Source organism: Lutjanus erythropterus, chromosome 16 (genome assembly GCF_056507025.1).
Source record: "Lutjanus erythropterus isolate fLutEry1 chromosome 16, fLutEry1.hap2, whole genome shotgun sequence".
Classification (NCBI taxonomy): domain Eukaryota; kingdom Metazoa; phylum Chordata; class Actinopteri; order Lutjaniformes; family Lutjanidae; genus Lutjanus; species Lutjanus erythropterus.
The window spans coordinates 2,898,415-2,920,796 of NC_139332.1; the positions used below are offsets into that span (position 1 = coordinate 2,898,415).

At 38.2% G+C, this 22,382-nt stretch overlaps 3 protein-coding genes and 1 non-coding gene across 16 annotated transcripts; all 4 read left to right on the top strand.

The window, feature by feature from the left end:
• The first annotated feature begins 1,158 nt into the window (after positions 1-1,158).
• On the top strand, positions 1,159-1,240 carry trnal-aag (transfer RNA leucine (anticodon AAG)). The gene has a single exon. It is a non-coding gene; the product is annotated as a tRNA-Leu (tRNA).
• A 7,034-nt stretch (positions 1,241-8,274) lies between these two features.
• On the top strand, positions 8,275-17,494 carry LOC146312619 (uncharacterized). The gene is made up of 4 exons (XM_084739419.1): positions 8,275-8,828; positions 16,024-16,153; positions 16,734-17,060; positions 17,321-17,494. Exons 1-4 carry the CDS (start codon positions 8,437-8,439, stop codon positions 17,492-17,494), a joined length of 1,023 nt encoding a protein of 340 aa, XP_084595545.1. The 5' UTR covers positions 8,275-8,436.
• LOC146312620 (uncharacterized) lies at positions 8,837-13,868 on the top strand. The gene is made up of 3 exons (XM_084739780.1): positions 8,837-8,988; positions 10,856-11,009; positions 13,518-13,868. Exons 2-3 carry the CDS (start codon positions 10,895-10,897, stop codon positions 13,862-13,864), a joined length of 462 nt encoding a protein of 153 aa, XP_084595906.1. The 5' UTR covers positions 8,837-8,988; positions 10,856-10,894; the 3' UTR covers positions 13,865-13,868.
• Positions 17,495-19,531: 2,037 nt separating the features above from the next.
• Positions 19,532-21,804, top strand: LOC146312621 (zinc-binding protein A33-like). Of its 13 annotated transcripts, none has more exons than XM_084739775.1 (4): positions 19,565-19,823; positions 19,860-19,927; positions 20,075-20,457; positions 20,581-21,804. In XM_084739775.1, exons 1-4 carry the CDS (start codon positions 19,568-19,570, stop codon positions 21,209-21,211), a joined length of 1,338 nt encoding a protein of 445 aa, XP_084595901.1. In that variant the 5' UTR covers positions 19,565-19,567; the 3' UTR covers positions 21,212-21,804. The 13 variants fall into 13 exon arrangements, with proteins under 13 accessions (XP_084595904.1, XP_084595901.1, XP_084595902.1 ...); XM_084739776.1 differs by having other exon boundaries at positions 20,075-20,451; positions 20,578-21,804; XM_084739773.1 differs by having other exon boundaries at positions 19,565-19,927.
• The last annotated feature ends 578 nt before the right edge of the window (positions 21,805-22,382 follow it).

Sequence of the window (22,382 nt, forward strand, 5' to 3'; positions counted from 1 at the left end):
GTTCTGCGGTGCGTGTTCGTCTGAGCAAGGTTAACTGTATGAAGGTGACGAAAGGACACGATCACTTGTCGTGACTTTGAAACATGCCCACCAGAGGAACTTTGAGCATGGGCTTTAAGTAACTGAGTCTTCAGAGGCACTGGATGGCAGCACTTGTCAGTTTGTGTAACAGTTGTCCTTTTGGGTATAGTTTATGAAATACAAGTGACCAAACCAGAGAAAAGACTTAAAGCTGAGGTGGCTGCATTTGTGGAACGCTGAAATTAAGGCAGTTGCAACAAGCAATTGCAAATGATGATGTCCCTTCTGCCATTGCAGTTAAGACATTGTGGCCTTCCAGTGTCTGTACACATGAATAACTGATTTGTAACCCACACATTTGCGAGCTCGTGTTTGGGAAAAGGTGAGCAGAGTGGCGCAGCGGAAGCGTGCTGGGCCCATAACCCAGAGGTCGATGGATCGAAACCATCCTCTGCTAATTGTGGTTGCTCTGAATCAGTAGAGCTCCAAGCTTTCCCTCACTCTACCAGTTTTGCCAGGTTCTCACATGGCAAAACTGCCATTTCCACAAGTGGCCTTTGTGGACGCCTTACAACTGTCCCGACTGGCACATTCAAATATTGTTGCTGTACCAGTCTGTGAAAACTCTGTGCTTTCCCTGAAGCTCTTTTGACTATCGGGGCACTTTTCTGGAACTACTCTCAAGATTCTTGGAGGCAATTGGGAAAACTCAGTAGAAAGAATCAGTGCAAGGTCCACTAAATGCTTAAATTTGGACTGTGCAAGACATTCATTCATTCATTCATTTTGTGTAACCGCTTATTCCCTAAGGGTCGCGGGCTGCTGGAGCCTATCCCAGCTGACATTGGGCGAGAGGCGGGGTACACCCTGGACAAGTCACTGTGCAAGACAGAATATGGTGAAATTCAGATCAACAGGAAATTCAGGACAAGAAGGAGAAGAATTCATTGTTACACGTGTCTAAAGCTAGGTGTCTTTCTTCAGTGCTGCAGACAATATAGTCACATTCCATGCAACTCATGTCATTGTCAGATACCTTCCAGTGGTGGTTCTTAGTCGTTGTTAAGACATGTCAAGTTAGCCTACCTGTTTATCTTCGAGATGGCAGAGTGCGGGAAGGTGGGCTGATTGTTTTCAGGTAGTGTGGCCGAGTGGTCTAAGGCGCTGGATTAAGGCTCCAGTCTTTCAGGAGGCGTGGGTTCAAATCCCACCACTGCCATTTGACGATGTAAGCCATGTGTTAATGTGATGGCCTGGTACAGTTCTGCGGTGTGTGTTCGTCTGAGCAAGGTTAACTGTATGAAGGTGACAAAAGGACACGATCACTTGTCGTGACTTTGAAACATGCCCACCAGAGGAACTTTGAGCATGGGCTTTAAGTAACTGAGTCTTCAGAGGCACTGGATGGCAGCACTTGTCAGTTTGTGTAACAGTTGTCCTTTTGGGTATAGTTTATGAAATACAAGTGACCAAACCAGAGAAAAGACTTAAAGCTGAGGTGGCTGCATTTGTGGAACGCTGAAATTAAGGCAGTTGCAACAAGCAATTGCAAATGATGATGTCCCTTCTGCCATTCCAGTTAAGACATTGTGGCCTTCCAGTGTCTGTACACATGAATAACTGATTTGTAACCCACACATTTGCGAGCTCGTGTTTGGGAAAAGGTGAGCAGAGTGGCGCAGCGGAAGCGTGCTGGGCCCATAACCCAGAGGTCGATAGATCGAAACCATCCTCTGCTAATTGTGGTTGCTCTGAATCAGTAGAGCTCCAAGCTTTCCCTCACTCTACCAGCTTTGCCAGGTTCTCACATGGCAAAACAGCCATTTCCACAAGTGGCCTTTGTGGACGCCTTACAACTGTCCCGACTGGCACATTCAAATATTGTTGCTGTACCAGTCTGTGAAAACTCTGTGCTTTCCCTGAAGCTCTTTTGACTATCGGGGCACTTTTCTGGAACTACTCTCAAGATTCTTGGAGGCAATTGGGAAAACTCAGTAGAAAGAATCAGTGCAAGGTCCACTAAATGCTTAAATTTGGACTGTGCAAGACATTCATTCATTCATTCATTTTGTGTAACCGCTTATTCCCTAAGGGTCGCGGGCTGCTGGAGCCTATCCCAGCTGACATTGGGCGAGAGGCGGGGTACACCCTGGACAAGTCACTGTGCAAGACAGAATATGGTGAAATTCAGATCAACAGGAAATTCAGGACAAATGATGATGTCCCTTCTGCCATTCCAGTTAAGACATTGTGGCCTTCCAGTGTCTGTACACATGAATAACTGATTTGTAACCCACACATTTGCGAGCTCATGTTTGGGAAAAGGTGAGCAGAGTGGCGTCACCTAAAGCCTGTTCAAACACTTCCTTTTCTCCATTTCTTACCAATTCAAAAATCCCCCGTCTCCATTTCTTTCCAATCAAATAAAACCCCCGGTCCATTTTTGGACCACAAAAGCCACCTCCTCTCCATCTCCAGGCATGGAAGTAATTAATTACAAATACTGAGATTACTGTAATTAAGTAGTTTTTGGGGGTACTTGTACTTTTATGAGTAGATTTTCAAGTCTGTACTTTTACTTGTACTTAAGTATTCATTACGCCATGTAATCTACTTATTTACATTTAAAATCATAGTTGAGTACTGAGTACAATTTCAATTAATATCCAGACCTTTTATCTGCCTTTTTGTAGCCAATAAAATGATTTGATAGCAAAAAAGCCAGTGAAAACAAAAACACCAAAAGTATGTTAATGACTGATCTTTAATTGATTTTTCATAAGTATTTATTCAGTTAAAAATGTATTCATGGATATTTAATCAATAGTCGTGGCCGTAACTACACCTCATCTAGCTTTGTTTTGTTTGCTGGAGACATTTGATGAATAAGGAAATAAAACCTTGAAATGAGAGAAAAAAAGAAAGAAAGAAAAAAAACAGCCAATCAAAATTGATTGTTTGCGTTTTAACTATTGGTAGAGCAAAACACACAAAATTTAGAGCCCTAGTCTGGAGAGGTGATGGTGACATCATCGGTTAAAAGTAACTAATACTCTGAGTAGTTTTTTTGATGAATACTTTGTAATTTTACTTAAGTATTTTTCTAACACTAGTACTTTTACTTGTAACTGAGTAATATTTTAGCAATGTAATAGTACTTGTACTTGAGTACAGATTTTCAGTACTCTTTCCACCACTGTCCATCTCTTACCAATCCAAACGCTTCGCACTCCCCCCGCTGCTTTGACCAGTCACAGTCCCTGTTGGGTGCGCTGTTGCTAAGTCGAAGCTGGCAGAAAAAAAGCTCTTCGCTGGCATCTGTCACGGTAAGTTCATTGAAACTTTTTCACGTGTCTGCTGCTGTTTATCTGAAGCAAATCTCATATGTTTAACTTGTAAAATGTTGATTTAACTCATATTCGCCCACAGTCTTACTTGTGGTTCGCTCTGCTATCCGTGAACATGAAGATGTTGCTTACTGTCAACCTAAAGTCTGTACAGTAGCTGACTGTACCGTTACAATAACGCTGTCAGTAGCCAGCTAGACAGTACCTGAACGTCTCATTTATTAAGCTAAGCTTGGTGGTTCACTTTGCTGGCTAAGAACATAAAGATGTAACTGTCTGTACAGTAACGCTGTCAGTAACCAGCTACAGTAGTTGTAATATGATTTAACAAAGACACGCTCTCTTCCTGGCATTTTTCACGAACGTCTCATGTATTAAACTTGTTATAATTTAATTTAATTTATTATTTATTTGCCCAAGATTATGGCGTGCATCACTTTCCTTAGTTGAGAGAAGGGGCCAGAGAGAAATGTAACTTAGTATGCAATACCTGCATTATATTGAATGAGATATTTTAGTATTATATAGAGTACTTATAGCTAATCATCTCTTGATGTTAATTTCCTAGACTGCTTTGGCAGTATAAGTAAATGTAAATTTTTATTTGAAAGAAATGGATAGCTATTAACCTTATGACTTATATATGACTTATATGCTAGCATTTCAACTTTGACCCTACAATGCAGTATTATGTTGAGAAAAACAACAATGATTATAATAGGAGGGGCTGAAGGATACATCACAAACAAAAATCATATTGCAATTATCTTGACAGATGTTGTGATATGACTCATTATCAGTGTTAATCTTTTTTGCATGACAATTTTCATTTTCAGAAAAAAAAGTTTCAGTCATGATGATGTGACATTTTTGGAGTCTGTACAAGGAGCATCTCTGCAGCACCACTCTACTTCATTATAATGCATTCATAATAAGGTGCTTCCTGTTAAGCAATTTGTAGATGATAGAAATGACTAATTTATGGTAATTCTATTTATTTTAATTTTATTATATAATGTTATACATAAGTTTTATGTCTTTGGAGAGGAGCACCTCCTATTGCCTCAGATGGCATCCCAACCCAAGCAGCACCATGCCATGAAGAATGATGGTGAAAAATATTGATCAGTGTTTCCAAAAGTCCAAGATGACATCTTCAAATGTCTTGTTTTGTCCACAACTCAAAGATATTAAGTTTACTGTTAGAGAGGAGTAAAGAAATCAGAAAATACCATAATATATGTAATTAAGATTGCCTTGTATTCATGGATGTGGGTTTGTTTGTTATTTTTTCAGACACCTCAGGAGCACACGGTCAAAGCTGCTGCTGCTGGTCCAGCTCCTTCAGTAGCTGTGGGCTCTGCTGCAGTTTCTCCATATAATGCTGCACCCTGCTCTTCTCTGAAAAATCTAGTCAAAATAAAAATCAGAAGCTTACACAATGATTAAGTTCCACTTTTTAAATACATGTATATAGCTTTGACCTGTACACCTTAGTGGTTGTTTAATTTGTGATATTTTATCATTCTCCAGTTTGTCAAGTCACAGAGTGCTGCACTCAAGCCTAACCTCAGTCTTGCCGGAAACCTCAGGTACGATTCCATATATTGCTTATGAATGTGGTAACCATTTTCTAATGTTATTTACAATACTTAAAGAAAAACTAGGATCTGCTGTTGTGTATCTCTTCCAAATTCTGTGAATCTCATAGTGTCTGGTTTCATTTCACCTCACTTTATTATCCCTTGAAGAGGAGTTTTCCTATCTTATGTTTTTTTATTATCTTATCCATTATGATACATGAAAGTTTATCTAATATGATAAATTACTTTGTATCGGAAAATTTTAAAATGTGTTTGAATAATTTGTATTGTTATGCTTCTCATAGAATGTCTCATTTTGTATCACACCATATATGTAATTTCTCTTTTCTCTCTCCCCCTTCCAGCACTGTCAGCACAATCCACAATGAACAATGAAATCTAATTGGTATAAGACCTCTGTCTAATGTCAATGAGGCACTTTTTTTGTTCATTCACAAAATCAGCCTTTTCACTTCAGAGGAATTATACTCACACATATTGTACATCAATCGTCACAGATACACTCATTAATCTGCTGCTGTGGTCCAAGGTGCATTTAACTCCCACAATGATATAATAAATGGACACTTCACAATTATATAAGAATAGAAGATGAGGGTTATTGTACATTCATCTGAATCCAGAGAACAGTAGAAGCCTGAAGAGCTGCAGAAAAGGACACTTATATTAACGTTTGTAGGTCCAACATACACAAACAAGTCAACTGCTGTTTCTGAGCAGGTCAAAGTTGAACCACACATGTCATATTTTTTTAAAGAGGAAGAAAGAAAAACAGGACTCTGAGACTTCATCAACTACCCTTTGACCTGATAAAATCTTTAATAATGAGAAACAAAGAAGACAGCTACAAGCAGGACTTGAATATTTAAAGTAAAGAAAGTAATCAAGGCTCTCTCTAACTGAGGAGATTTTTCTATTTTGATTTAACTTAAGAGGGCTTTGAAATAAATATTTAAATTTACAGCTTCTGACACCTCAACATCACAGAGAGGTCTACTTGTGACCCAGAAATAAAAGTTTTTCATCTCAGTTTTTCTTTACTTTTTTCCCTGTAATGTGATCAGTGAGAAATCTGTCACATGAAGAAAAAAGTAGTCACCAGTTTGGAAAAGTGTCAGAAAAGTTCAATTACAGACTTAACAGTGAGCTGAACATTGGACTGTTTGTGGGATTGTAGAATGACTGTGAAGGAAGTATTGGAGCCTGTTGTCTGTAATTGTATGTTCTTTTATACTTCCATTGTTAAAAATATGAGAAGGAAAAAAAGTAAAGTCATTTTCTTTAAAAACTATGCTCAGTTATTTCCCAATGAGAGAATAAAACCTCTTTTTCAGAGCTACAGTGAGAGGAGGAGCAACACTGAAAAAGGAGAGGCTTCAACTCACATTTCCAGAAATGAAAGTGAAAGTGCAGCTGAGAGAAATCTCTGTTTCTGTCTGAAGAAAAATTCAACTGAATCCATCAGGTTTTTCTCAACAAAACATCAGAATCTCTGTCAAACACTGGTGAGTACACTCACTGCCCTACACAGACAAAATGTACTAACGAAATATTATATCATTATAGCTTAGGCTACTACAGCACTGTCTGAACTTTTAACTCTTGAGTGCAGAGGGAACCCTGAGGGCCTGAATCAGTATTTCAAGTGTTATAGTTAAATATATTTGATTTATTCCATTTAATTATTAGGCTATTATCTTCTAATTCTTTTTTTTGTTTTACCTTACCTTTAAACCTTCTCTAAACCTTATCCAGTCAGATATTTTGTTGTTATCTCTAGGCAGAGAAAGATTAGAGCAGGTTCACCCATTGGTTAGGACTTTGTCACTGGGACAGAAGGCCACAGCCTGTGTGTTTGTTTAGAAAGTGACAGGTGACTTAACCAATCACATTTTGATTTACAGTGGGTGGGACCAAAAATCAGCCCTTTAGGCCTTCTCAGTGGCCAGCGATATCTTGTGTGATTTTTTTTTTTTTTCCTTTTGTCAGTCAGTGTGCATTACAGTAACAGCGTTAAGCAGATATAATCTTGCAGAAATACACATGGAGACTGCAAACTTTACAAACGAGTCTCTAAATCACCACAGACCACAAAACTACCTGTGATGGAAGCAGTTTTTTGTACATTGATACATTTAATTGTGGCTGGTTACCATGACAACTAATTAATGCAGCCCAAATCACCACTGGGGGAATGCAGTTATCCTTGCAGTTATTCTATTACTAGGCAGACCTGCACAAACACCATCTTCATCATGTTTATGTTACTCACTGTAAAGATAGTGCAGAAGGGATTTACAGGAGCCACATGCAAGGTTGTAGTGTGGGAAATAAATGTGAATTAAATACAGATTTATATATCAGTGAAAAAATATTATTAGAAAGAAAAACGGAGCAATAAGTTATTAATGAATGTAACTGTCTATCTGATTACCATAACAATGGTTTGTGTTTATCAAACTTAAATTAGAACTTGAACAAAAATAACAATCGATTCAAGTCACTACAAACTGCAACAACATGATTTTGGCTCATTTACATCAATATTAACATCCACATCAAGACCATCTAGATCTTGTGGTGGAAAATCTGAAAATGAAAACAGGCACGAAGACCAAGATTGTCTTTGTGGTGTTTTAATAGAGCTTTGCAAAGGATCAGTACACAGTCACACAGAGTGTAAAAGGAACTGACAAAGAATCACAAGTGCACCTCTGTCTTATGGAATAAGGAAAACAAAGAAGGGTTGAAACAGGATGATTATGAAGTGCTTACCAAAAGGGTCAGGATGTGCTGTTGATATCAGGTGGTGTTCTTCCGAAGAAGCAGCTGCGTGTTCAAGGACAAGTAACCAATTGGTGTCTGACAAATCATGAGAACTGAGAACTGACTATAAGGAATAAAATATAGTTCAGCATATATTTTACCACTACAACCTTCACCTGCTTCTCTGTTTCCAACTGTTGTGATGTCATCTGTATATTTTATCTGTCTTTGATTTACTTAAATCTCTTTTTTTCGTAAAAATGTAAAGGTTAATTCTGGCTAATGTATTCATAATTAAAAATGATTTTATTAAATTATATTATTTTTCAGACCGCCAACTTAAATGTTTTGTGAATTTCTTAGTGATCCCATTGAAATATCACCACTTAACTGCACAGCTGAGCTTTCCTTCACTCACAGCATAGTTCAGGACCTGACTGTGTCATGGCCTGTCTTAGTTAATCAGATGATGAATACATTCAGCTGCAAATTCATTGACATCCACAGCTCATATTTCTGTTGCACCATCTTCTTGGTAAAGTTTGTGCTCAGTTGGGTTCAATGTAAAAACAGAATTAAGAATGAATATCCTCATATTCCATTAATCATACAGTAGTTAGACTTTATTAAACAAATTAACTAAAGAAATGTAATTACATTTGTTGTTTTTTCACACTTTCTGTTCTCAGAGTGTAGATATGGCTGCTGCCAGATGTCTGCTAACTGAAGATCAGTTTCTGTGCTCCATCTGTCTGGATGTCTTCACTGATCCAGTCACCACACCATGTGGACACAACTTCTGTAAAACCTGCATCTCTGAATACTGGAATATTAATGTCCAGTGTCAGTGTCCCAACTGTAAAAAGGTGTTCAACACAAGACCTGAGCTGCAGGTCAATATTTTCATCTCTGAGATGGCTGCTCAGTTCAGACAGGCAGCTCAACGGAAAGCCAGCAGCAGCAGATCAAAGCAACAAGTTTCCAAACCAGGAGAAGTTCCCCGTGACTATCGTCTGAGAGTCCCCAAAGACCACACTGTCTCTGTGATGTATGAGTGTGTGTGTGTGTGTGTGTATGGGCTCACTATTTAGCATGTGCACATGTTCGCCCACGTGCACAGGCTAAATAGTTGATGTATTTCTGCATATTTATGTGCGTGTGCAGACATATGAGTAATCTCACCATATATCTATCCTGTCTTCCTCAGGCACATCGCTCACACGGGCTGGGATCCAAACACAGGTTTTGATGTGAGTACCCCCCCCCTTCAATCACACACAAGAGCACAGTTGTGACCTGTGTGGTGGCTGCATGATGAAATCACACAAAACTCATATTCACAAACATCTCAGTGCGTCTCAGAAGCTGCACACAGACACACAATGTACCAGAGAAAACCAGGCTGCAGCCTCATTAACTCATGAGACAACTGCAAAAATTAATGAATAAACAGATTACATTCAAAGCACTCCTCTCATCTTCTTCCACAACCTCAAAAAGCCTCGTTTTATGTATAATTGTGGCACTTAAAAGAAAGCTGAATGCAAAACTAAACTTTACTGGTTTCTACACTAGCTCTGATGTTAAACTCAGTTTTCAGGGAAGCAAAGAGAAACATTTAACAGAGGAAATGTGAAAATGTGAAATCTAGTGACAAACTGTACAAGCATCAGTCTGTTCAGTGAAAGTCAAACATCCAAGTGAAGAACCTGTGACACAGTTTTTGAAATAACTTTCAACAGGCTGTATGATCAGAGTTCTCACTTAAAAAAAAAAAAAGAAAGAAAAGAAAAAGGCCTGTTTATGATTTCTGACTGGTTCCTCATAGCGGCCGGAGCTGCTGATGCGCATCAATCATCAAGATTGAATATTTCCTCTATTTGGAACTGCAGGTTAATGTTTGATTCGATGGAAAGCAGCCAGGTGTTTTTGTTTGGTTTGTCTGTCAGGCTTAAGGCTGATTGTAATTCTACCTGACACCACTAGGTGTCACTCTGACGCTGTGACTGACTGCAGTGTTTGTCTTCACTGCAGAGGAAGAATGCGTGTCTCTGTCTCTGTACTATGGACAAAATGAATTCATGTTAAACAGAGGCAATCAAAGAGGGACAGTAAACTATTTTATTTAACAAGCCTCAGTGAGCACGTCACGTTCCTGCAAGAAGTCTGATCGTATTTCTCATTAGTTGATGGAGGAGAATAGAGGTGCCAGACAAATTAGCACAAAACAACATAATTAACAGTCAGACAAAACCCCAAAATAAACAAAGAAAAGGAAAAAGCCAAAAATGTAGAAACTTATAATGGAAAAAAATAGTAAAATAATTAAAAATAACAAATAAAAACAATATTAAAATTGAACAGAACATGTATCATAATAAAGTAAGGTGTCTTTACAAAAATATAAGAAGGGTTTTAAATATCAAATTATCCTGTACCCAGAGCATCTTTTTTTTTATGTTTCTTTCACCACAATATCTAATGGGATTTTTTTCTAAACAGGAAACACTGATTGATACTGTTCACCATTTTAACCCTAACCCACATTTTAAAATAAACAACTATTAATCATTAATTGAGAAAAAAATTGGCCAATTAATCAACTATGAAAATAATCGTTAGTTGCAACCTTAACCTCAGCTCATCTAAACCACTGGATGTACTGCCATGAAATTTGGTGCAGACATTATTTATGTCCCTAAAGGATGATCTGTAAAAACTTTCCTCCTTTCATCTTGTGCCATCATCAGGTCAAAATAAATCTTCTCCTTGTCCAGTACTTTGGTTTATGATCAAATACTTGCAAAGCTGAGGATGTTTGCATTTTAGCTCTCTAACTGCACCTCTCAGAAAGTTTTGGGTCTCATTACTCATGTCTAGATGATGCACCTTTTCTTGTCCAGCCTATCATACATGCATACAAATTAATTATATATTTGTACATAATTTAAGTTTGACCACCTGGATTCATTAGTAAACAATATATTTAGCTGATGAGATGCTCTCTGAAGTGTTAAGTCAAGAAAATTTCTATCACATCAAATCATAAACAAATCAAATGGAGCAGCTATAGACCCTACTGTGTGTTTTTAAAGTGTTCTCTGTTGATTGTTGCAGCTGAACAACTTGGACCCTGAGCTCAAGAAACTGTTTGACATGTGCGGCATCTCTGAGGCTCAGCTGAAGGACAGAGAGACGTCCAAGGTCATCTACGACTTCATCAAGAAGAAGGGAGGGATGGAGGCCGTCAAGAATGAGCTGAGGAGGCAGGGTAGGAATGTGCACACACACACACACACACACACACACACACACACACACACACACACACACACACACACACTTTTGATGTGTCAAACTCATCTTCAATAATAATGAAGCAGTGCAGCATTTGTTGAAGAATAAAGCTCCACAGTTTCATCAGGATTTTCAAACACGACAACTAAATTTGCAAAACGCTGTTGACATGTTCACAACTTCTTGTTGATGTTTTTAAATTAAAATTTTAACAATCTATGTTTTTTTATAACATAAACACTTCTTTTTTAAGCTAAACAGATGAAGTTAATTAATTTATGAGTTGTTTGGCAGAAAATTACTGTTTTGATGTTGATGAATCATGAATCAACACCAACCATTCAATCATTTTCTGTCACTAGATATTGACTGTATATCCTTGGATTTTTAAACTGTTGTCAGCTTAAACTCGGGGAAATTGTGATGGATGCTGATTTTACTTGTAAACTGATTCAACAGATAAGTGATATGTAGCCCTGAAATATATTCAGTTCAGTTTTCACCAAGAGCTGACTTTTTCTTTGCCAAAATTAAAAAGCCTGTGCAACACATATTCATGAAGTAGTTTGACATTTTGGAAAAAATTTGCATATTTGTTATATTATTTATTTTAAAAGGTGGAGTGTTCACATAAAGAGTAACTGAGAATTAGGTTACAAGAGCAATACCACTGCACTTGCAGAGAGCAGCTGGGTAGGTTAGCTTAGCATACAAACAAGGGGAAACAACTAGCCTAACTCTGTGCAGTGGTTACAGAATCTACCCATCAAACCTGTAAATTCGACTACTGTCATTTGACATCTCATTTATTTAATCTGTGCAAAAGCTTAAGTGTAAAACTGAGAACAGTGTAAAACAGTCGAAGCGTAAAACAGTTTTTCTCCATGTTTTATTCATGTTAAACTGCACTGAGAGGAGTGTAGAGTGATCTGAATCTGACTGTAGGGTGATGCAAGTGTGCGAGTGTGTGTGAGAGTGTCAGATATCACTGGTCTGATTTCAAAAGATGCAGGATTTTCTTTTGCTGTCCCACTGATTTAAAAAATATGTAATTTCAAAAACCAGTACTGGAATCTTAGTGGTTGTTGAGGTTCTCTTAATTTTTCTCTGGCAATGATCTGACTTCAGTTTGATGGGAAATGCTTTTCTTCTACAGAGCTGACTTTATTTTTCATATCTGCAGTCTGGGGCTGCAACATACAAGAGTTAAATTTTTCCAGGTGGTTTCATTTTTTTCATCTAATGATATTAGGAAATAGTAAAGAATGTCCATCACAGTTTCTTAAAGCCTAAGTCAAAATGTTCAAACTGCTTGTTTTTTCTGACTGACCAAAGATGTTCAGTTTTCATATCTGGAAAGAAAAATCATAAAATGAGAAAAATGCATCTGCCACTGCATAAAACTCATACAAATGATTTAGAAATCAATTTAAAAGCACCTGAACATACTAAAGTCACACAGTATGGTCCCTACTGAACAGTTTAGTAAGAAACTGACCCCTGGTTGGACCCACTTGCTGTCACGAGCTTGAGGTATTAAACTGAATATTGGTATTAATTGTGTTTCTCTGTAGGGCAGGTGATGTCCACACTGAGCCCCACTGTGCATTATAACTGTTAAAGTTATTATTACTGTTATTGCCCTGGTGACATGTTAGAGATGTGCTGGTTCTTAAAAACCACAGGAAGAGTCTCCAGCTCACCTCCCCAACACCTCACTGTGGTTCACTTCTCCTCCTGGTAATATGCGTTCATTTATGCACAAATAAACTCTTCCCAAAATGTATTGTTGGGGCCTATTTTAAACTGGGTCGCTATGTTTTTTAAAAAAGTGCATCACTTGAAAAAAAAAAACTGTTTGGGAAACGCTGGGTTACAGCACTGATGCCATCCCTTCCTCAACCGAGAGGGTTTATATGTACCAATGTTGTCATGCAGAAACCTACATCAGTTCACATAGGTAAACATTTTTAGAAAGACTTTGTAAAATAGCATTATGATGCTAAAATAATTGTCCAGACCTGAATCCAAAAGGGTGCTACTGGGCAGTAAAGAATTATATGAAAACAAAAAATTATGTGTGTGCTCAAATAGTGCCCATAAATGTCCAGTGCGCCTGTTTGGGACCCAGCATCAGAGAGGTTTTTGTTTGTTAGATCAGAAATGTAGAGATGAAGCTGCAGAAGAGAGCTGAACAAACTTAAACACTGTCTCAGATGAGTCCTGCTCAGTCCTCATACTGTGCATCGGCCTCATTACAGAAACTATGTATATATAACTATGTGTCTTCTGTGAAGTTTCAAAGACATGTCTTCTTATTACAGAACCAATTTGTTCTGCTGTATCTGTGTTAAGAATCTATACCAGCCTGTATCCATGACAACAATGACTTTATTGCAACAGGTGATGGTGACATTTGTGTGATGTCATCTGAAGGTGCATTAATACAACCTGATCGTGTCTGTTGTTTCCCCCCCTGCAGCACCCCCTCCACCTCCCTCTCATGGCGGTCCCCCTCGTCCTCGTCCATCTCCCCGCAGCTCAGCTCCAGCCCCTCGTGCTCCCCTGTCCAGAGGCGGCCGGCAGGCCCCTCCTCCCCCACCTCTGTCCAGAGTTCCCATTCCAGCTCCTCCTCCCCCGCCTTCCCCCAGACCAAGAACTCTGCATGCCCCGCCTCCCCATCCTCCGTCCAGAGTTCCCATCTCAGCTCCTCCTCCTCCACCTTCCTCCAGACCAGGAACTCTGCATGCCCCGCCTCCTCCACCTCCTCCCACCAGGGGAAGTCAGCAGCCCCCTCCACCTCCCCACCGTCACCACCATCCCATATAGAAAAGACATTGATAAATTTTATAAAGTTTGTACCTCCTTTATCTGAAACTTGTAAGTTATGCATAAGACAGTCAAAGTTGTACAATATGAAACTTGTATGATTTGGGAACTTATACAATACAATCATATACTGTATATGATTGTAATTCCACATATAATATCCTTAGTAAATAATGTGCAATAACAAACTCGTCAACTATCAAACTAGTTGGACAACCATCAGTGAAACTAAAATAAGTGCAAGTATTATAAGAAAACACTAACAAGAGTGAATGTGAGGTGCCACATACAAGTAAAAAAACAACAATCTCACAATCAAATTACATGGAAAAGCACAAAATGACTAGAAAACAGGGTTTTGACATGTAATCAGAGGTGGAAGTAACTAATAACAAATACTCAAGTTACTGTAATTAAGTAGTTTTTTGGGTACTTTTATGAGTAGATTTTCAAGTCTGTACTTTTACTTGTAATTAAGTATTCATTACACCATTTAATCTACTTAGTTACTTTCAAAATTATAGTTGAGTACTGAGTACAAGTTGAATTAATAATCGAAACTTTCACCTGCATTTTAGTATCCAATAAGGTGATCTGATCACAAGTAGGCTAATGAAAACCAGGACATATGGACAAAACTAAAAATTTATGTTGACACAGGTTTAGAGGAAGGATGTTAATGATGATTGATTAATAGGCATAAGATTTTAACCAATTAAAACTGTATCCACAAATATTTAATCAGCAGTCTAGAAATGGCAGTAATTGCACCTCATTTGACTTTGTTTTGTCTGATGGAGCCATTTGTTGAATAAGAAAACAAAATCTTAAAATGAGAAAAAAAATGAAAATAAAAAATGTGTTTTGCATCTTATACATTAATAATGTTGAATTGATTGTTAGAATTTTCAACTGTCAGCAGGCTTGGGGAGTAACGGATTACATGTAACGGCATTACATAATTAGGATACTAAAAGAGGTATATGTAATCCATTACAGTACAGAAAAAAATGTAATTAGATTATTGGTATATTTGATAAAATGGGGATTATTTAGCAGGATTACATTTTAAAATCAATAACCTGTCAATACTGCTGCTCGTGCTACTACTGTACTGTATAACTACTACTGGAAAACATTTCTGATGCTGACTTGTATCATGCCAAAAAGTGATAACGTTAGTCTGCCAAAAACTGAATCAACCAGTGTATATACATCTAATATCATAACAGCTGCATTAATCTGGATCAAACAGTCATAATGTGCAGTAAACATAATGTCATGTCCTGTTGTATATGTGTTTGGTCTTATATTCTTGCTTATCATCTGCATTATTTTACCTGCTCCGTGCTGTAAATTATAACCATCCAATCTCTTTTTAACACTTTAAAAGCCCTTCTTGGGTTTAGAGGGGGGAACAAATCATGTTTTTAGTGAAAGTAGCAAGATTTCTGCCAGAAAGGGCTATTGGCACAACACCATTAAGGCTAACTGCTTCTGTGTGCAAAGGAAATCAGTTTCGGCAGATGATCATGTTTGTCACACCTGTAATTAAAGTCAGCACCTGTGCATTTCATGTCACAGGCAATGCAGACACCAGAGCAGGTAAATTACATGTAGAGGTAACTTTGGAGCATGTTAATACCTGACTCACCTTTTTCATATACATATACATATATATATATATATATATATATATATATGTCTTTATTTGCATGTTTGTAATTGAAATAATCCAAAAGTAACTAAAAGTATACAGGTACATTACTTTAATATTGTGATATTTTGAGCAAGTTACTAATTACATTTTTAACAGGTAACATGTACTGGATTCCATTTTATAAAGTAACTGGAAAACTGAACATTTGCAGCCCTAGTTTGGAGAAGTGAGTGTGACCCACTTCCATCATTAAGACACTTCACTACAATTCACTGTTATTTTTATTCATGAATGGAAATTAAATGAGACTAACAGAGGAGGGAGAGACTGATGACCGAGTCTCGAAGGTAACCCCAGACCTGTGAATGATCTCACTAGTCTATTAATCAGTCTGTGTTTTCTAACATTACATTAAAAACATGCCATGATCTGACTCGTTAACGCAATGCATGGCGAAATGTCAACCGTCAGATCGGGCTATGGGATTTGTGAATCACAGTTTGCGAGCTAAGCTAAAGCCAATGCTAACCTTAGCTCAGCTGTTTGTATACCAGGCAGACAGGACGCTGACAGGCACTATGCATTCGCCTCTCTACACCCTTGCTCACGGTGACCCGCTAACTGAGGAGGTGCTCTCTTGCAGACGTCCATCATGTTGTGTATTTTTATTTTTTACTTTTATTGGTGTATTCTTCATGTTTAATAAATACATTTTATGTAAACGTTACAGCATTTAAAAAAAGACTTATTGAATTAACTTCATATCATTAATGTAAATTATTGTATGAAGCCTTTAGAGTCAATTGACTTTTGAAATATTTAATGAATAAACTTTGTGTGTATTTTTTTAGTTCGTGTGCTAATATTTTAATGTGCCAATTTTAAGAATTAAATAGTGATGACGCATAAATGCCTCCTTCACACGAAAAAAAATGACAAGAAGAACATCTTTTGCTGCTGAGGTCATGTGGTTCCTGTCAACCTATGAGGTCGGAGGTCTGCAGCCAGGTCCCTCTCTTTTTTGTTCATTCAGAAAATCAGCATCTGTACTTTCACTTCAGAAAAATTATACTCACACATATTGTACATGAACTACTTTAAAAAAGTAGAATCACAGATAAACTCAATCTGCTGCTGTGGTCCAAGGTGCATGCAACTGCCTAAATAATATAACAAATACCGACATAATAGCATATATACATAAAGCAGAGAAAGACAGAGAAACAGGCTGAAAACTTAATCAAAGAGCTGGAACAGGAAATCTCTGAGCTGAAGAAGAGAAGCACTGAGCTGGAGCAGCTCTCACACTCTGAAGACCACCTCCACCTCCTCCAAAACTTCCCGTCCGTGAACACTGCTCCACCCACCAAGGACTGGACAGAAATCAGTGTCCGTCCACCTTCATATGAGGGGACTGTGGTGAGAGCTGTGAATCAGCTGGAGGAGACACTCAGTAAACAGATGAAGAAGCTGTTTGAGGTCAAGCTGAAGAGGGTCCAGCAGTATGAGGTGGATGTGACACTTGATCCTGATGTGGTACATACCCACCCAACAGGTAAATCAGGGTGATAACTGTAGATGTGTCTTATCAGACCAGGGGTTCAAGTCAGGAAGATTTTACTTTGAGGTTCAGGCTAGAAAGTGGTCTACATGGACTTTAGTAGTGACCCAAAAGTTGGCCAACATGAGGGAAAAACACACTTAGCCCCAGATATGGTTACTGGACTTTATGTCATACATTGCCCAGTTACAAAGCTCTTGCTGGCCCTGAAGTCCGTCTCTCTATGAAATCTCAGCCTGAGAAGTTATGGGTGTTTGTGGATTATGAGGAGGGTCTGGTCTCTTTTTATGACGTTGATGCTGCAGCTCTTATTTACTCCTTTACTGGCTGCTCCTTCACTGACAGACTCTACCCATACGTCCCTGTTGGAATGATGGCATCAAAATCCACAACCATCCAAGTTGTGTAACACAATGACTAGGAACACTTTATATGCATTAACAAAAAAGTTCAGTGTCGTATAATGTGTCATTATGCCATGCTCAGTTTCTTCATTTCTAAATCTAAATGCTTTTCTCTTGTTTGTTTAAGTCACATTTGTAAATAATATGCGATTAGTCTAATGCAGTCAATTTCTCTCTGTATCTGTTTGTATTATTTCTGCTGTCAAAACATGAGGAAAATGTAGTTAAAGGGCAAATCTTTTACCAAAGTCGGTCTAGGAAGTAAATCCAAAAATTTGATTGTTATATAGATCAAAAGGTGTTTGATACTGGCATATATAACTGAAAATAATTTATGAGTCTGATATTATTTAAACCTAAAAGAAACAGTGGATCAACCATTTTCTACATAAAGATTCACCATCATTTAATATGATACATGTAATATTGTTATTATTATCACAGCTGAAAGAACAATTGATGGTGTTTCTAATGACCACATGAGATAATGAAGTCTTATTTAAGGTTTGAGTTGTGGTTCAGCAGCTGATACGAACCTTAAACCAGTGCTACTAGTTAAGATTTAGTGACGTCTTTGGACGCCCTCTAGTGGAGTTTATAAGAAAACTGCAGCCTGTGGCCGCATGAGGACATGATTTTTTTCTTCTACACATTTTCTGTGTTTTGTACATTTCATTCTGCCTGAAAGCAGATATGCTCCACTCAATATCACCATTATTATTATGTAATCCGTTTAGTTTTGTTTTGTTTTTTGCCAACAAAAACATTAAAGGTACAAGAACACCAAAGAGCAATTATGTCACTGTGGAAACTTTTCCATTAGTTACAAGTGATGTAAACATGTGAAAAAGTAAAGGTTAACATTTTATTGATAGTGGGATTATTGAGAATTATAGTTTCCAATAACTACAAGGTGCCTTTACAAGTCCTTGGTGCTGCAAACTAAAGTAATTGTGCCAAAAGTAGGTCACTAATCAGGTCAAACCTGAAGGGCAACAAAACCTCATCTGCAGAGCAGAAAGAGGTGGAGTACACTGGAAACGCAACACATCAGTTTTAATGACACATCCTTCTGATGAATCAAAACTTTCATCTGTGTGAAGGCAAACCTGCAGTCACAACAAGTCTGTTTCTCTCAAAAGAAACAGTCGACTTCATCAGGCCTTTCTTTCAACACAGCAGAGTCTCTGCCAAACACTGGTGAGTACACTAGTTATACACAAACAATATTGAGACAAAACTTCAGCTCTACTCAGACAAGATATTCTATGATGTGTATTTTTCCAGTTAAAGAATAAATCTGTTATATATTTACTGTAATGTCATCAAAAATTAAGGAAATATGTTAAGTTAAAATGCTTTCTGCTCTGACAGCAATGCTCTATGCTCTGTATTCCCCTTGAAAATTCTCTTCCAGACCAGAATAGTATTTGTATGCCTGTTTCACATTGATTAGACTTCAAATTAATGCTGAAAGTTTGCTGAATAAGTGAGTGTCTGTTTGAGAGTCATTAATAATCTTGTGGAGGGCGTAGATGTTAAGTGAAGTGTTAACTGGACAATATGTTAATGAAGTCTGACAGGTAGTAAGACCAGCAGTCATCTGACTTAAACTCCAGAGTTTGAATTTCCAGAGCAGCGGTCTTCTGTTTTCAGATTAATGAGTTTAATTTAACATTGACTGACAACTGACAGTTATGAGACAGTATAAACAGCTGATCAGCTGACAGTGTAGGACTTGTCATTGCTTGTTATTGTTTATGACATTGCACACACTCTCTGCTCCTGCAGTGCTCCTACAGCCTGTCTGAGCTTCTCTGAGTCTGTGGAGGACGAGGCAGGGAGGAAACAACAATTCATTTCAACCATAGATTGTATATTAAATGGAATTTCAACATAATTAATATAAAGTCTATGACTCAAATTCACTATTTTGACTGCAGTATTAATTTTTGCATGTCAAATTGTTACATATTTCTTCTAAAACCTGACTTATTATTTCTTTATTACTAATCAAGACTTTTGCAGATGGCATATTATTTCATCACAGTTTCATTTCTTGTCCTCAAAGTGTAGATATGGCTGCTGCCAGCTGTCTGCTGTCTGAAGATCAGTTTCTGTGCTCCATCTGTCTGGATGTCTTCACTGATCCAGTCACCACACCATGTGGACACAACTTCTGTAAAACCTGCATCACTGAACACTGGAATATTAAAATCCAGTGTCAGTGTCCCAACTGTAATAAGGTTTTTAACACAAGACCTGAGCTGCAGGTCAATACTTTCATCTCTGAGATGGCTGCTCAGTTCAGACAGTCAGCTCAACAGAAAGCCAGCAGCAGCAGATCAGAGCAACAAGTTTCCAAACCAGGAGAAGTTCCCTGTGACGTCTGCTCTGGAACCAAACTGAAGGCCCTGAAGTCCTGCCTGGTATGTCTGGTCTCATACTGTGAGACTCACCTGAAGCCTCATCTGACGATGTCAGGCCTGAAAAAACATCAGCTGATCGCCCCTGTGGAGAACCTGGAAGGCAGGATGTGTACAGAACACGATAAACTGCTGGAGCTGTTCTGTAAGACTGATCAGATGTGTGTCTGCATGCTCTGCACAGTTTTAGACCACAAGACACATGATGTTGTTCCTCTGAAAGAAGAATATGAAGGAAAGAAGGCTCGGCTGGTGAAGAGAGAAGCTGAAATTCAGCAGATGATCCAGAAGAGACGACTGAAGATTCAGGAGATCAAACAGTCAGTGAAGCTCAGTAATAACGATGGAGACAGAGAGATAGCAGATGGAGTTCAGGTCTTCACCACTCTGAAGGAGTCTGTTGAGAGAAGGCAGGCCGAGTTCATCGACACGATCAATGAGAAGCAGAGAAAGACAGAGAAACAGGCTGAAGGCTTCATCAAAGAGCTGGAACAGGAAATCTCTGAGCTGAAGAAGAGAAGCACTGAGCTGGAGCAGCTCTTACACTCTGAAGACCACCTCCACCTCCTCCAAAACTTCCTGTCCCTGAACACTGCTCCACCCTCCAAGGACTGGACAAAAGTCAGTGTCCATCCACCTTCATATAAGGGGACTGTGGTGAGAGCTGTGAATCAGATGGAGGAGACGTTTAGTAAACAGATGAAGAAGCTGTTTGAGGTTGAGCTGAAGAGGGTCCAGCAGTATGAAGTGGATGTAACACTTGATCCTGATACAGCACATCCGAAACTAATCCTGTCTGATGATGGAAAACAAGTTAAATATGATGATGTAAAGAAGAATCTCCCAGACAATCCAGAGAGATTTGATGGTTCTACTTGTGTCTTAGCAAAGGAGAGTTTTTCTTCAGGAAGATTTTACTACGAGATTCAGGTTAAAGGAAAGACTAAGTGGGATTTAGGAGTGGCCAGAGAGTCGATTAACAGGAAGGGAAAAATCTCACTGAATCCTCAGAATGGTTACTGGACGATATGGTTGAGGAATGAAAATGAGTACAAAGCTCTTGCTGGCCCTGGAGTCTGCCTCTCTCTGAAGTCTCAGCCTGAGAAGGTGGGAGTGTTTGTGGATTATGAGGAGGGTCTGGTCTGCTTTTATGACGTTGATGCTGCCGCTCTTATCTACTCCTTTACTGGCTGCACCTTCACTAACAAACTCTACCCATATTTTGGTCCTTGTTCTAATTATGTTGGTAAAAACTCTGCCCCTCTGATCATCTCTCCTGTCAATCACACTGAGTAGAAAAAACATTTGATTTTCAACAGACAGATTCACCATAATTTCTGTCATAATTTATGTTAAATGCAAGTTTATTCGTGATGTATGGTGTATGCACTGTTGTCTTTCCAGATTCTGATGAACACTTGTTTTTCTGTTTTCTGTGTAAATGTTTTTTTATGTGTCACATTGCAACTTACTTTGAGACTGTTCATCAGAAAACATTGCATTCAAAAATAAGAAATGTTTACATTTTCCTTAAATGTCTGGCCTGCCAAATTCAATCCTATTTATTGTCTGATCATTCCTGCATAAGAAATGTGTGCCTTTTATAAATTAGACAAAAGTAATTTACTTTTCTGTTTTTTTTTAAATAGACCAAAAATAACAGATTTTTTTTATGTATCTGTTATTTTGGTATCAAAGCTTTAAAAAATTGAGATTAAAAACACCATCAGCTGTTCTTAGATGTGACGAGCTTCAATAGTCCATCACATCTGAGACAGTTGGTAGTGTAAGCTGATGTCATGTTATTGAAGGTTAAAGTTGTGTTTGAGCAGCTAATATGAACATTGAACCAGTGCTTCTAGTTTGTAGAGAATAAATGACATCTGATGACGCCCTCTAGTGGAGATCAAAACAAACTGCGGCCTGTGGACACATGAGGACATGCTCTTAATAAATAAACTACAGTCTGATGCTGAAATCTAATTGGTGCAAGTGGTCTGTCTAATATCAGTGAGGAGCTTTTTCATGTGTTTTATTTTTTTTATTGCTTGTTACAAAATCAGCAACTTTTACTTAACACTTTTATGTAAAAAATATTATTTTTCAACTCCTACTAAGGCAAGATCATTCATTTATCTCCTGCTGAGAACTAATCAGAAGGATTCTCCATTTCAGTTGAGATCTCTTATTTTCCTCCTTCTAATTTAATCTGTGAGAAATCTTTCAGGTAGCTGCTCAACACTTTGGAGAACAGCAGTGAAGTGCAGAGGGATCAGTTGCTATGATGGATCACAGACTGAAATGTTACAGTCAGAATGAAACGTTTACAGAGGGAGGAAGGAACAAAGTACATTCACTGATTTACCAAAAGTACAAAAATCAGGTTGTTGTATTTGAGCTGAGGCAGAAATATTGTACTATTCCTTAGATCTGTCTAACAGCTGGACTTGCTGGTTACTCTGCAGAT